Source organism: Tasmannia lanceolata, unplaced genomic scaffold (genome assembly GCF_043159265.1).
Source record: "Tasmannia lanceolata isolate RefF3 unplaced genomic scaffold, GAP_Taslan_0.1 ptg000008l, whole genome shotgun sequence".
In the NCBI taxonomy this organism is placed as follows: Eukaryota; Viridiplantae; Streptophyta; class Magnoliopsida; order Canellales; family Winteraceae; genus Tasmannia; species Tasmannia lanceolata.
The window spans coordinates 64,932,159-64,945,832 of NW_027518685.1; the positions used below are offsets into that span (position 1 = coordinate 64,932,159).

The window sequence follows — 13,674 nt, forward strand, 5'->3', positions numbered from 1 at the left end:
TATTTGTGAAATAGGGGCTGTCGGTGCTTTTAGAAATCCAAAAGGACAAGAATACCCTCGCTATCCTTATGCACTTATTACCTTCTCACCTACCACCTTCTTCTTCCTCAAGACTTTTCTAACGTGGAAAACTCCATGGAAGGGTTTTGAAGGTTGCCATTTATAACAGGGTTTGGTAATCATGAGGGAGAGAGAGTCGGACTTCCGAGTCGGACTCTTGGAACAGGGTTTGGTAATCATGAAGGTTGCCATTTACAACAGGGTTTGGTAATCCATTTTCTTTGCATTTTTTTATTCTAAAACATCAGAATCAAGCTTCAATTTATAGTTGCCTGCATGACACTAAGATCACAATGTATATCCCTATTATCCTTCGAATTTTTGCTCAATTTGAAAATAAAAATCTTTAGAATTATCCCTATTCTACTGGCTTCCGAATGGAAGCCAGTATACATAACCAAAATATTGGTTACATTCGGAAGTCTGAAGGTTTGTTCGGACTTCCGACGGAAGATAGTTGTGGACCCAGATCCCGAGGACGGTGAGCGAGGGACACGAGATCCCACGTCAATCCTCTAAGATCTCCACAATGTGAAGGAGAGCTCTACCAAGGAACTCTCGAAATGATGCCACTCACAGCATGGGTGGCGATATAAATGAGATACCTCTCGATTCAAGGGCTAGCCCGGAACCAAGATGTACCTATAACAAAGAAGAGTCGCCATTCAGGGAAGTAGGCCCTGGATCCCATGAAATACTCTGTTGCAACGGATAACCAGAGATACAAAAGTCCGTGCCTGATGATGAATGGGGAAGGTGTTAAGCGCCCCCAATTCGCCCAAGTGCAAGCACCTGGTCTCTTATGCCATTTTTAATTAATTTTGAAGAGTTTTGGGCTAAAATCATGTGAAATGGGAACGAGTATCCCCGAAGAAACGTCTATCTAAGCATGCATGACCCGGGGATGGGCAAAAGAAAATAAATATCCAAATCCTAACTCACCGCATCTACTCCTAACCCATCACATCTAGGAAAGCAATAACATCCGCATGCACAGCTAAGCAAGTAATAGCAGATATGATAAGCAGAAAAGCAGTAAATATCTACAGCTAAGCATGTGAGACTAAACGCACAAGGAATAAGCAAGCTGAAAGTAAACACACAAGGAACCAAAGACAAACATACGATAAACTAAAAGATGCGAGGGAAGAAAGGATTCAGAAAATAGACGGTATGCGCAAACCCAAAATGCCAGGGAAAAGAAAATGGGACATACGATAGACTCAGGGAGCGATTCTAAGGGAATCGAGCTCAGTGATCCTGATCCGCTAAAGATCGGACAAGTCTCGCGATCGTCATAGCCTATCGTTGGGCTCAGCGAGGACAATCCCTGTGAAGGGGCCACGCTACGTCGTCGCCCGTCCCAAAACCCGATAAAATGTCGGAAAACCGATAAAACCGGAAAACCCCGATCAAAATCGGAAATGAAATGAAAGGAAGGCTCCGAGTGACCTGGTAATCACCATCCTTGCCCATTTTTGTTTTTGTATTTTTGGGAAAAGCTTGAAAGATATTGTCAGATGCTGAAATGATTTTTTTGAAGGGTTTAAATGATTTTATTGAAAAAGTTTGACTGAACTTGGGACGAAAATCCCAAGTTGCCTACGTACCCTGTGGAAAGGGATCAAGCCAACGTAGTTCGAAATAGCTTTTCGAAATACGCTTTTGAGTGTTTTTTGATGTTTTTTGGATTTTTGTTATTTGATTTTCATGTATTTTTATCCCTTTTGATCGAAAGGGGGTTTTGGCTCAGGAGGTTGCCGTCCGTCGTCGCCTAAACCTGACGAGTGTTCCCAAAATCGATGGGGATCCCGAAATTGTCAAAGCACTGAGAAGCACATATAGGATCAATGGCACTGCTAGCATCTAGTGGTGTGGACATAGAGAGTTGGATATTCATAGTTCCAAAGCTATCCCGACTTCCCACATGATCCAAGGGAAGACAATTGACAGAATCAACAAGTTGCAGGCAATAAACACAACTAACAATGTTAAATGATGGAGTTCCAAGGAGAACCACATTACCATTACGATGAAAATCATTTCACTTCTTATTTTGCACTTAGTCACCTGAGCATAATTTCAGTTCTTTGTACCCGATTGATCTAATTTGATCTAATTTGAAGGAGACAAAATAAGAGTAGCTCCAGCTCAAAGCAATTATCGAATAAAAAATATGCCCATATCCATATCCCTTTCCTAACAAGGCCCATAGATTTAGGAGTAGCTCACATATACGCTTCTCTTAAAAAAATCAGCAAAAACAAACGAGAAATCCCAAGAAATCCAGAGAAGAGTGGAACATTGAGCAACCCGAGAGGATTAGCATGAGAAACTGAATGGAAATTGAAGCAGAGTCCATGAATAAAAATTGATATGCTGGAAAGAATAGCCTTAGAAATCAAACAAGTATAACAGGCACACTCTATATATGAAACAAGAAATTAAGAAAATGGAATTACCTGAAATTTAGGACAAAATAGACTCTGACTTTGGATTTAGATGCTTGCCGTGCTCCGAAACCGAACCAGCTCTTTGTTTTCGGAGATGACAAATGTTATATGCCGATCTCCCACCTCTCTCTCTCTCTCTACCCCTCTCTCTCTGTTGATATTCTTCAACAAAATGAGGGAGGCTTCCCTGCTTATCTCAAAAACAAGTTTTGGGATCTAACGAGAGGGGGGAGCAGAGACGATGGAATGGGATGGGCTTTAATAGAGAAAGAGAAACAAACAGGGTCTATAGATTTTCTTGATTTAATTTTAAAAGAGGGCTTGCAGAGAGGGTATTGGACGTTAATGGTGGAGATAGAGGTGCAAATGAGGGTGGGTTGCAGAGGGATGGTGCCGGAATTAATGGAGGTGGTGGAGGATGGTGGTCAGAGACGATCGTTGATGGTGGTGGTGATCGGGTATGGGGGGTGTGGGTTTCGGATCTGCAGAGATGGTGGAACGGGGAAGGTAGATGTGGGTTTCGGTTTTTGGAGGTACAGAAAAAGGGGTTTCGGTTTTGGGGGTTGAGGAAGGTGAAGGTGGAGATGGAGGAGGGTTTTCGAAGGGTGGTGTTGGGGTGGAGATGGAGGTGGAGGTGGTGGAGGTGGTGGTGCCGGATTTGGAGTACGGTGGCTGAGGTAAGAGGGTTTGGTGGTGGAAGAGTTGGGTGGCCGGTGGTTTGAGGAGAGGGTGGCGGCTAGTGGAGGTAGTGGTCGGAGAAGGTCGTGGGTTTTCAAAGATTTTTAAAAAAAAATGAAATGGGTTTGAGAGTGATGGTTGCAGAAATGGAGGTGGCTGAGGGTGGTGGTGTAGAGGAGGGTGGAGAAGATGGTGGTTGACGGCGTAGATGGAGGTGGCGGCAAGATGAAGATCCTTCTTCCCTCTCTCTGCTCCTCCCTCTCTGTAGCTCCTCTATTGTTGTTTTTTTTCTTTGGTGGTGTCGGTGGGATGGGGAAGATGGTGGAGGTAGGGTCGGAACTCCGACGAAATGGCCGGAAATGGGTCTGAGTCGGAGAGGGGTATGGTGGAGGTAATTGATGGCCGTGGAATGGATGGAGAAGGAGGTTGGAGTGCGGTGACTGAGGGAAAAGGGTTTGGTGGAGGGTGGTGGTTAATGGTGGTGGTGGAGTTTGTTTGGCCTTTCTCCCTCCTCTGCTTCTCTCCTCTCTTTTTTAGAAAAATCTCCTCCTCTGTTCTTGTTCTCCTCTTAGAAAATGGGGCTCTCCTCTCTACCCACGAGACTTCTTTTTTTTTATTTTTATAGCTAGGGTTGAAACCCTCCTCTAATCTCAGCCATCCATTCCCCTTTTTGATGAATTGGACCATCCCCACCCTTGTAGAAAAACCTAGAACTTTAGGCATGCTCCTCAATCACTACCCTACACCTAGTCCCCTTTTGATCCTATGGTCCTTGCTTATTGCTTGTAGAGGAAGCAATAAAATGTTCCAAAAAAACCCTCTTGCAAATAGGAAATGATATATTCTGCCCCCTTTTCTTTCATGAGGCCGCCCCCATCTAATGAATTCTATATTATTATTTTTGCAACAAAGGGGTGGTTTTTGGCAAAGGGTAAGGGACAAAATATATCGTTACTTATCCTTTGCAATGATTTAAGCACAATTATATTTTAATAATCGCACTAACTCCTCTGTCTTTCTTCCTTAATTAGCTTGCGAGGGCTATCCTGGGAAATGTGATAACCCCTTAATAGCCCCTTAAACATTACGACAGGGCGAGTTAGCGTAAAAATCAAAATATGGTGCGCGCATAAACACTAAAACACAGGAAACCCAATGGAGTGCCACTACCAAAACCAGGGGTCTTTTGCAAAAAAAAAATTTTGAACTTTGGGAAGATGAGTATGGGGATTGAGGCCTTGAAAAGTTTCACAAGACTAACCACAAATGGACTCCTCAGGTTTATCAATTACTCGGGACTCAGCTCCTCGAGAATTTTGAGATTTTGCTCAATTTTGGGAATTCGCTCAATCTCAGGATCTTATTCGACTTCAAAACTTTATTCGATTTTGAGGATTTTAGGGTCTGGTCAAAATGGGGTGTCTACAACAGTCAAACTTTATAGTTCGGTAATTGTCATATGTAAGTGCATCCTTTTGGTATTTTTTTCGTAATTTTAATACTTTGCTTCCATTTTTTGTAATTTTTCATTTAAAACTTAGCACTTCAGCCACAAATCCGTAATGATTACAATTTTTTGCAAGTAATGATTACTATTTTTTGCAATTATGCTTTTGCTAGCCACCTTTGCACCCATATTACTTCTGCCAATCTTTGCATCAAAGGATGGGCCACAAGCCGAGAAGTTTCCTCGGCAAAGGTGGCTAGCAAATTCCCATAAAAAAGGGAAATGTTATCCACACTAATGTGTTTTGATGAGGGCACTCCTCATTTAATTAAAAGTACGGTATGGCCCCCCATAGGATGATCCAAAGCGTCAATTAGATGGGCCACAGCCTAAATTGGTTGTCCCAAAAATCATTTCCATGGGTTTATCCTAACCCTCTGATCTATAGAGGGTTAGGCCCAACCCTCTAACATTTTGATCAAAGGGTTAGGATAAACCTACGGAAATGCTTTTTAGGGCACAACCTATTTAGGCTGTGGCCCATCTAATGAACGGTTTGGATCATCCTATGGTGCGGGCCATACCGTATTTTTAATAAAGTGAGGAATGTCCTCATCAAAATACGGGAGTGCGGATATCATTTTCCAAAAACATCTTAAAAAATACGGCAAAAATCCGGGTGACACGCGGGTCGACCCGGCCCATACGAGCCCGACGTGGGAACCACATTTTCTACCCCGGAACCACTAGGGAACCAAATTTTATACCTCGGAACCACTAGAGAACCACATTTTATACCCCGGAACCACTAGGCCACATTTTCTAGCCCGGAACCACTAGAGAACCACATTTTATATGCCAGAACCACTAGGGAACCACATTTTATACCTCAGAACCACTAGGGAACCACATTTTATACCTCAGAACCATTACAGAACCACATTTTATACCTCGGAACCACTATGGAACCACATTTTATACCTCGGAACCATTAGGGAACCACATTTTATACCCTCGAACCACTACCGAACCACATTTTATGCCTCAAAACCACTAGGGAACCACATTTTCTACCCCGGAACCACTAGGGAAACACATTTTATACCTCAGAACCACTAAGGAACCACATTTTCTACTCCAGAACCACTAGGGAACCACATTTTCTACTCCAGGACCACTAAGGAACCACATTTTCTACCCTGGAACCACTAGGGAACCACATTATATACCTCGGAACCACTACGGAACCACATTCTATACTCCGGAACCACTATGGAACCACATTTTATACCCCGGAACTACTAGGGAACCACATTTTATACCCCGGAACCATTACGGAACCACATTTTATACGCCGAAAACAGTAGGGAATCACATTTTCTACCTCGGAACCACTACAGAACCACATTTTATACCCCGGAACCACTACAGAACCACATTTTATACCTCAAAACCACTAAGGAACCACATTTTATACCCCGAAACCACTAGGGAACCACATTTTCTACTCCAGAACCACTAGGGAACCACATTTTATACCCCGAAACCATTAAGGAACCACATTTTATACCCCGGAACTACTAGGGAACCACATTTTCTACCCCGGAACCACTACGGAACCACATTTTATAACCTGGAACCACTAAGGAACCACATTTTATACCCCGGAACCATTAGGGAACCACATTTTATATCTCGGAACTACAGGGAACCACTAGGGAACAACATTTTGTACCCCGGAACCATTAGGGAACCACATTTTATACCCCGGAACCACTAGGGAACCATATTTTATACATAGCAACCACTAGTGAGCCACTTTTTATACCTCGGAACAGCTAGGAAACCACATTTTATATCCTCGGAACTACTAGGGAACCACATTTTATACCCCAGAGCCACTACGGAACCAGATTTTATACCCCAAAACAACTACAAAACCACATTTTATACCTCAGAACCACTAGGGAACCAGATTTTCTACCCCGAAATCACTACAGAACCACATTTTATACCTCGAAACCACTAGGGAACAAGATTTTTTACCCAGGAACCACTACAGAACCACATTTTATACCTAGGAACCACTACGGAACCACATTTTCTACCACAGAACCACTAGGGAACCACATTTTATACCTCGGAACCACTAGGGAACCACAATTTCTACCCTGGAACCACTTAGGAACCACATTTTATATTAGGGAATCACATTTTATACCTCGGAACCACTAGGGAACCACATTTTATACCCTGGAACCACTATGGAAGCACCATTTATACCTCAGAACCACTAGGGAGCCCCATTTACACCCCGGAACCACCAGGGAATCACATTTTATACCTCGGAATCACTAGGGAACCACATTTTTTCCCCGGAACCACATTTTATACCTCAGAACCACTACGGAACCACATTTTATACCCCGGAACTACTACGGAACCACATTTTCTACCACAGAACCACTAGGGAACCACATTTTATACCTTAGAACCACTAGGGATCCACATTTTATACCCTGGAACCACTATGGAAGCACAATTTATACCTCGGAGCCACTAGGGAACCCCATTTACACCCCGGAACCACCAGGGAATCACATTTTATACCTCGGAACCACTACGGAACCACATTTTATTCCCCGGAACCACTAGGGAACCACATTTAATACCCCGGAACCACTACGGAACCACATTTTATACCCCAGAACCACTACGGAACCACATTTATAACCCCAGAACCACTACGGAACCACATTTTCTACCACAGAACCACTAGGGAACCACATTTTATACATCGGAACCACTAGGGAACCACAATTTCTACCCCGGAACCACTTGGGAACCACATTTTATACTAGGGAACCACATTTTATACCTCGGAACCACTAGGGAACCACATTTTATACCCTAGAACCACTATGGAACCACCATTTACACCTCGGAACCACTAGGGAACCCCATTTACACCCCGGAACCACTAGGGAATCACATTTTACACCCCAGAACCACTAAGGAATCACATTTTATACCCCGGAACCACTAGGGAACCACATTTTATACCCCGGAACCACTAGGGAACCACATTTTCTACCACGGAACCACTAGGGAACCACTAGGGAACCACATTTTATATCTCGGAACCATTAGGGAAGTGAGCTAAAAAGGTGATAGGGTAGGTGAAAATGCATAGGGAAGTGAGCTAAAAAGGTGAAGGGAAAAATAGAAGGGAGGGTATTCTTGTCCTTTGGGATTTCTAAAAGCACTGACAGCCTCTATTTCACAAATAAAAAGAACGTACCCTTACTTGACAATTTAACCAAAACTTTGCATTTTTCTAACAATTTTTCCAAAATTAAACATAATATAATCTTGCTTTAAGCATGATGAATTATCTTTTAAGCCATGTTCATTTTAGATTATGTCTATCCAAAATAACCTATTATTGGACTCAAAATTACAAATTACGTTGTCGTTCATTTTGAGTCCAATAATAGGTTTTGGATTGAATGAGCTGGCATAATCTAAAACGAATAGCGCCTTAATAAAACCTATTTGTTTTTCATATTCTAGAAGAAAAGAAAGACATGGTAAATAATATATCGGTAAACTGTTTCTGCAGGCCCACATTATTTGGATGATCCAAAGCATTTATTTTATAGGCCCTTACATAGATAGGGTGTAGATAGGGTGTGCACAAAAAATCAGCTCCATGGAAGGGTGGAGGTTAAAAATTGACAAATTTGTGGAGGTTAGGATGAATGCTATGGATCATCCAAATAAGGCCCACATGATTTTTTTGAGGGGCAGATAAGATATTTCCGTGGGGTTGTGCAAATATCTTATCTGCCCCTCAAAAAAATCATGTGGGCCTTATTTGGATGATCCATAGCATTCATCCTAACCTCCACAAATTTGTCAATTTTTAACCTCCACCCAACCCTACGAAAACAGTTTTCTTATATATATATATATATATATATATATATATATATATATATATATATATATAGAGAGAGAGAGAGAGAGAGAGAGAGAGAGAGAGAGAGAGAGAAAACGGTTCCTACACATATGTGTAGAGAGTTCTCTACACACTAGCTTAAAATACGGTGGGGGCCCACATTGTTTGGGTGATCCAAGCCATCCATTTTAAAGGCCCTCACATAGATAGGGTGTCTACAAAAAATCAGATCCATAGGATCATCCCAACCCTACGATTTGTGGAGGTAAAATGAATGTCTTTAAACCTTCACAAATTAGTCCATTTTATGCCTCCACAGTTCGAATGGTTAGGATGATCCAATGGATTTGATTTTTTGTGGACACCCTATCTATGTGAGGGCCTTAAAAATGAATGGTTTAGATCACCCAAATAATGTGGCCCCCACTCTATTTTAAGCTAGTGTGTAGATAACTTATCTACACATGTGTGTAGGAACCGTTTTCTCATATATATATATATATATATATATATATATATATATATAGAGAGAGAGAGAGAGAGAGAGAGAGAGAGAGAGAACTGTTGGTGCACTTAAGTTGTTATAACGCCTCCCATTCGTTTAAATGTTTGGGTCCCGCTAAAGCCCCAGCGGGACCCAAACATGTAAACGAATGGGAGGTGTTATAACAACTTAAGCGCACCAAAAAAACGGTGAGCTTAAGCGCACCAATAGTTTTCTCATATATATATATATATATATATATATATAAAGGAAATAAAATATTATATAAACAAAACAATTTTATTGAACTAAAGAGTAGCAACATCCTGTTATAAACAAGACCGGCCACCAGCAGCATCTTTCTCCATTTAATTTACCAAAGAAAATGAAGAAAAGTGTTTGTTATTTCTTAAATAAAACCTGAAGCTTGGAACTAGTGTAATCTTAAAACAAATATTTACTTTCCCTTAGATTTCGCGATGAGCTCATGAGCCTGTGCTGCGCTGGGAAGGGCCGGGATCGCTCCCTTTTCTATCGTGCTTAGCGCTCCGCATGCGTTCGCAAATGTTAAAGCCTCCTTCAATTTCCCTTCATCCTTTAATCACATAATTAAAATAATTATGTCAATAACAAAACAACAACAACAAGAATAATAATAATAATAATAATAATAATAGTAAGAAGGGATTTGCTAGAGTCCATCGCAAAAGGCATTTCGCGACTTGTCTGTCGCATATTCTGAAATGGAGACAAAAGCTGTTGTCTTCATTCACGAGGTGGCCGGTCTGAAATGCCTTGAAATGCCTTTTGTGATGGACCCTAGTAATTCCCTAATAATAATAATAATAATAAGAGAATAGAGTTCCTGAGGGGTTAGGATGATCCGATGGAGCTGATTTTTTGTACACAACCTATCTATGATGAATGCTTCGGATCATCCTAACAATGTGGGCCCTTATGTTTTGTGAGAGCTACCTCATATAAGCTTATATGAGGGCACCTAAGGAACTCTATTCTCTAATAATGTGAAGTTTGGGTAAAAAATATACCTGGAATAGGGAACTGTCTTTGGCAAGAGCACATAGAAGGGCACCAACAAAAGAATCACCAGCTCCTGTTGTGTCTATTGTTTTCACTGAAAATCCATTCACCTTTCCTTTGAAGTTCTAAACAATTACAAATATTCCAAAAGAAAAAAAAATTATGATTTTCCTTATTTAAAATAATCAAAATAAAAAACAAAAAATAAGAGGAAAAAAAAAAAAAAAAACCTTAGTGAAGTATCTACAACCCTTCTCTGCGTAGGTGACCACGAGCAACTTCAATCCTTCATACCAGAGCGACTTCAAAACATCTTCGTTCTCAGCATCTCCGCCGTTGGTTAGAAAAGTCACCTCATCATCGCTAATCTGAGCCGTCAAATAAGAAGAAATTACATATTTAACCAATTAGCACAAGGAAAAACTTTTCTAGCAATAAAACTTTCTTGAGAAATTTTTTTCCTTTGCACAATCTAAACAGGTTACACTTTATTCTGAGGGATATCATCATAAATTGAAGGCCCCTTTAAATAATAAGCCTTGAACTACAATGGTTTATCTTCTTCTTTTTTTGAAAGTGTAATCAAACAATTGAAAAGCAAAAAATTTTGGAAAAACCTTTCTTTTACAACATTTTCCAAAAACTCCCTACATTCCAAACATGGCCTTAGCAAAAGACAAATAAAAGGTGTGGTGAAAATATCATTTACTTATGCATGCATAGAGGAGTTAAGTTAAAGTAGTAGGTATGTGTAGAGACCTTAATGAAATCAGCTTGCGTCCAAATGCTCTTAATCCCCTCGCGGGCCGCCTCCGGTGAGGGCCACAAAGGCAACCTAACATTGGGATCATAGGAGAGCATCAGACCTGCCTCTCTCGCAGCTTTCATGGCTGCCATGTGGGCGGACCTGCAAGGCTCCGTAATCAAGCTAATGGACCCGTAGTGGAAGATTTTCGCTTGTCGGATTAGACCCAAATTAAGTTCCGATTCCGTCAATAGCATATCGGCACTCGGATTACGATAGAACATGAATTCTCTTTCTCCATTCTTTTTTAGAGTCACAAATGCGAGCGCCGTCCTCGCATCGGCGTCGAAGAGCACACCGTCCGTGTTCACATTGTTCGTTTCTAGGATGTCCACCAACATATGCCCAAATTCATCGTCTCCGAACTGGAGGTGAAAAAAATAAACATCAGATCACAACTTGATTCTATATAAATAAATAAAGGGAAATGGTACTGGTGTTAAAGTATAAAAGATTAAATAACGCCTTCTCTAACAGCTTAAGCTTTTGGAGTAATTGGTTGTTTCACATAGTATAGTTCAAAACTCCTTGATATTAAAATTCTACATGTAATGGCCAACCCACAATAGGGGCTACATGTGCCACGTATAGGCCAACCCTAAAAACAGGAGCCACACCTGAGAGGGAGTGTTAAAGTATAAAAGATTAAATAACACCGGCCTTCTTCATGAAAATTTTGTTTTTTGCATAAATTAATAACAAAGTTAGTCATCAACAAACACATGAATTAATTTTAAAATGAAATTTGCACTCTTTCTATCATTTCCACCATTCTCTATTGGAGTGTCAATGGACCTAGAGACAATCTGTGCACTCTTTCTATCATTTCCACCGTTCTCTATTGGAGTGTCAATGGACCTAGAGACAATCTAATGGATCCAAAGGATTCGGATGTTAATGGATCGGATCTGGACTCGGATGTTAATGGATATATGATCTGGATGCATCCATTGGGCCGATATCCTAAGGTTCGAAATTATTTTGAATCGTGATATAGATGTAGCCACAAAATTTGATGAAGCGTCACAGATAATGTACGAAAATACCCTTCACATTTTCGATCATTTCTCTATTCAATAAGGGGTATATTCTTAAAAAAAACCACACAATTCTCTTTCTCTCGAGTTTTTTTTCTCTTCACTCTCCTAAGCTCTAACTATGTACAACGAAAATAGGACCTAGGACAGTTCCATGGATGGTCCCATTCAAAATGGATCGTGATCCAATCTTAGAAAGCATGATCCAATAAAAAAAACTATGGGCTCTTAACGGATCCCAACGAGACATAGGTATCCAATTGGATCCGTTTTAGATTTTTATCTATTTGCATCTAGCTAAGGGAGGTCAACCATAGTGGGCCCACAATAAGGATCCAAATATCATGCTACCCATAGCCTAGAAAACTCAGCCATGGGATTGATCGTGACCGTCCATTAGTGTGAGAGTAAATGAACAGGAGCGACTTTCTATGGCTTCTCAATGTTGGGCCCACTAGATGGGTCAACTAATTTGTCTCTCTCTCATCAATACGAACCAGAAATTTTGCTAACATGTGTCCATAGAATCAAACCAACATGAACCGTCCGATCATTCCGGCAACAAAATATAGAAACTGCATACTAGTCACGTGTTATCTTTGACGGTGTCAAATCCTTTGCACTGAATGATGATTAATCTATAGAGAGAGAGAGAGAGAGCATGACAAATGGACCGTGACCGGGCCCAAACTTAGAAATCACGATCCTAAAAACAATCCGAATAAGATCCGACTCTTATGGGATCTGAACGGATCATAATAAGACATAGGTAGACCCGAAGTGGATCCGTTTGAACTTTTCTCTATTTGCATGTCACTAAGGGAGCACTGTATGCGGGTCAACCATCGTTGCCCACAAGAAGGATCAAACCGAGAAAATTCAGCCATCGATCGATCGTGACCATCCATCTAGATGGGCCAACTTTTTTTGGCTCCAGACGTCAAATAGTAAAAGTAGGTCTTGCTAATAGACAATCTTTATTGTTCTATCACATTCATCCAACCTCAGCCGTCCGATCTTTCTAATAACAAAATCTAGAAACCGAAGACTGTCACGTGTTAACTTTGTCTGTTTGACTGTTTCAAATCCTTGGCATGCAAACCAAAACTAGGGGTGCAACTCGGGTCAGGTTGGATCTGGTTGAGGCCAACCCTAACACAAACCGAGCCTTGGGTTGAGGATGGTCAATCCTTACCCAACCTATCTAACCCGAGTCGGGTTCACCTTGGGCCAAACAGGAAAATACAATAACCCAAAGAAAATCAAGATAAAATTAGAGGCTGGAGGTTAGATCGGGGTCCCAAGGCCTCAACTCTAACCCAACCCAAAATTAAATCTGCTTGGGTTGGGACGCAAAAATCAGGTTGAACCCGTCGGGTTCAGGTTGAGCCCAACCCAAGTTGCACTCCTAACCAAAACACCAAAACGCCATAGGAATTGAGAGAGAGTGAGAGACTAACCTTCCCTATGAAGGCAGACTTTCCACCGAGCTTTGTAACGGCGACGGCAACATTGGCCGGAGCGCCACCGGGAGCTTTGATGAAAGCCTTAGACTCTCCAAGTGAAACTCCGGCCTCGTCCGGCACAAAATCTATGAGCATCTCTCCAAAAGAGACCACTAACTCACTCTTACCTGAAATCGCCATCTCTTTTCACCAACAAACACTCACAAAAACAACAAAATAATGAGAGAGAGAGAGAGAGAGAG

At 41.3% G+C, this 13,674-nt stretch overlaps 1 protein-coding gene across 1 annotated transcript; it reads right to left on the reverse strand.

The window, feature by feature from the left end:
- Positions 1-9,364: 9,364 nt before the first annotated feature.
- LOC143885475 (pfkB-like carbohydrate kinase family protein) lies at positions 9,365-13,674 on the reverse strand. The gene is made up of 5 exons (XM_077389679.1): positions 13,427-13,674; positions 10,884-11,294; positions 10,355-10,492; positions 10,133-10,249; positions 9,365-9,678 (listed from the first exon to the last, which is right to left on the reverse strand). The coding sequence occupies exons 1-5, from the start codon at positions 13,610-13,612 to the stop codon at positions 9,541-9,543; spliced, it is 990 nt and encodes a 329-aa protein (XP_077245794.1). The 5' UTR covers positions 13,613-13,674; the 3' UTR covers positions 9,365-9,540.

Coding starts and splice junctions, on each gene's coding strand:
- LOC143885475 (XM_077389679.1), bottom strand. CDS start 13,612: ATGGCGATTTCAGGTAAGAGTGAGTTAGTGGTCTCTTTTGGAGAGATG. Junction 10,493..10,883: donor CGCAAGCTGATTTCATTAAG/GTCTCTACACAT, acceptor TTGACGGCTCAG/ATTAGCGATGATGAGGTGAC. Junction 10,250..10,354: donor GTTGTAGATACTTCACTAAG/GTTTTTTTTTTT, acceptor GTAATTGTTTAG/AACTTCAAAGGAAAGGTGAA.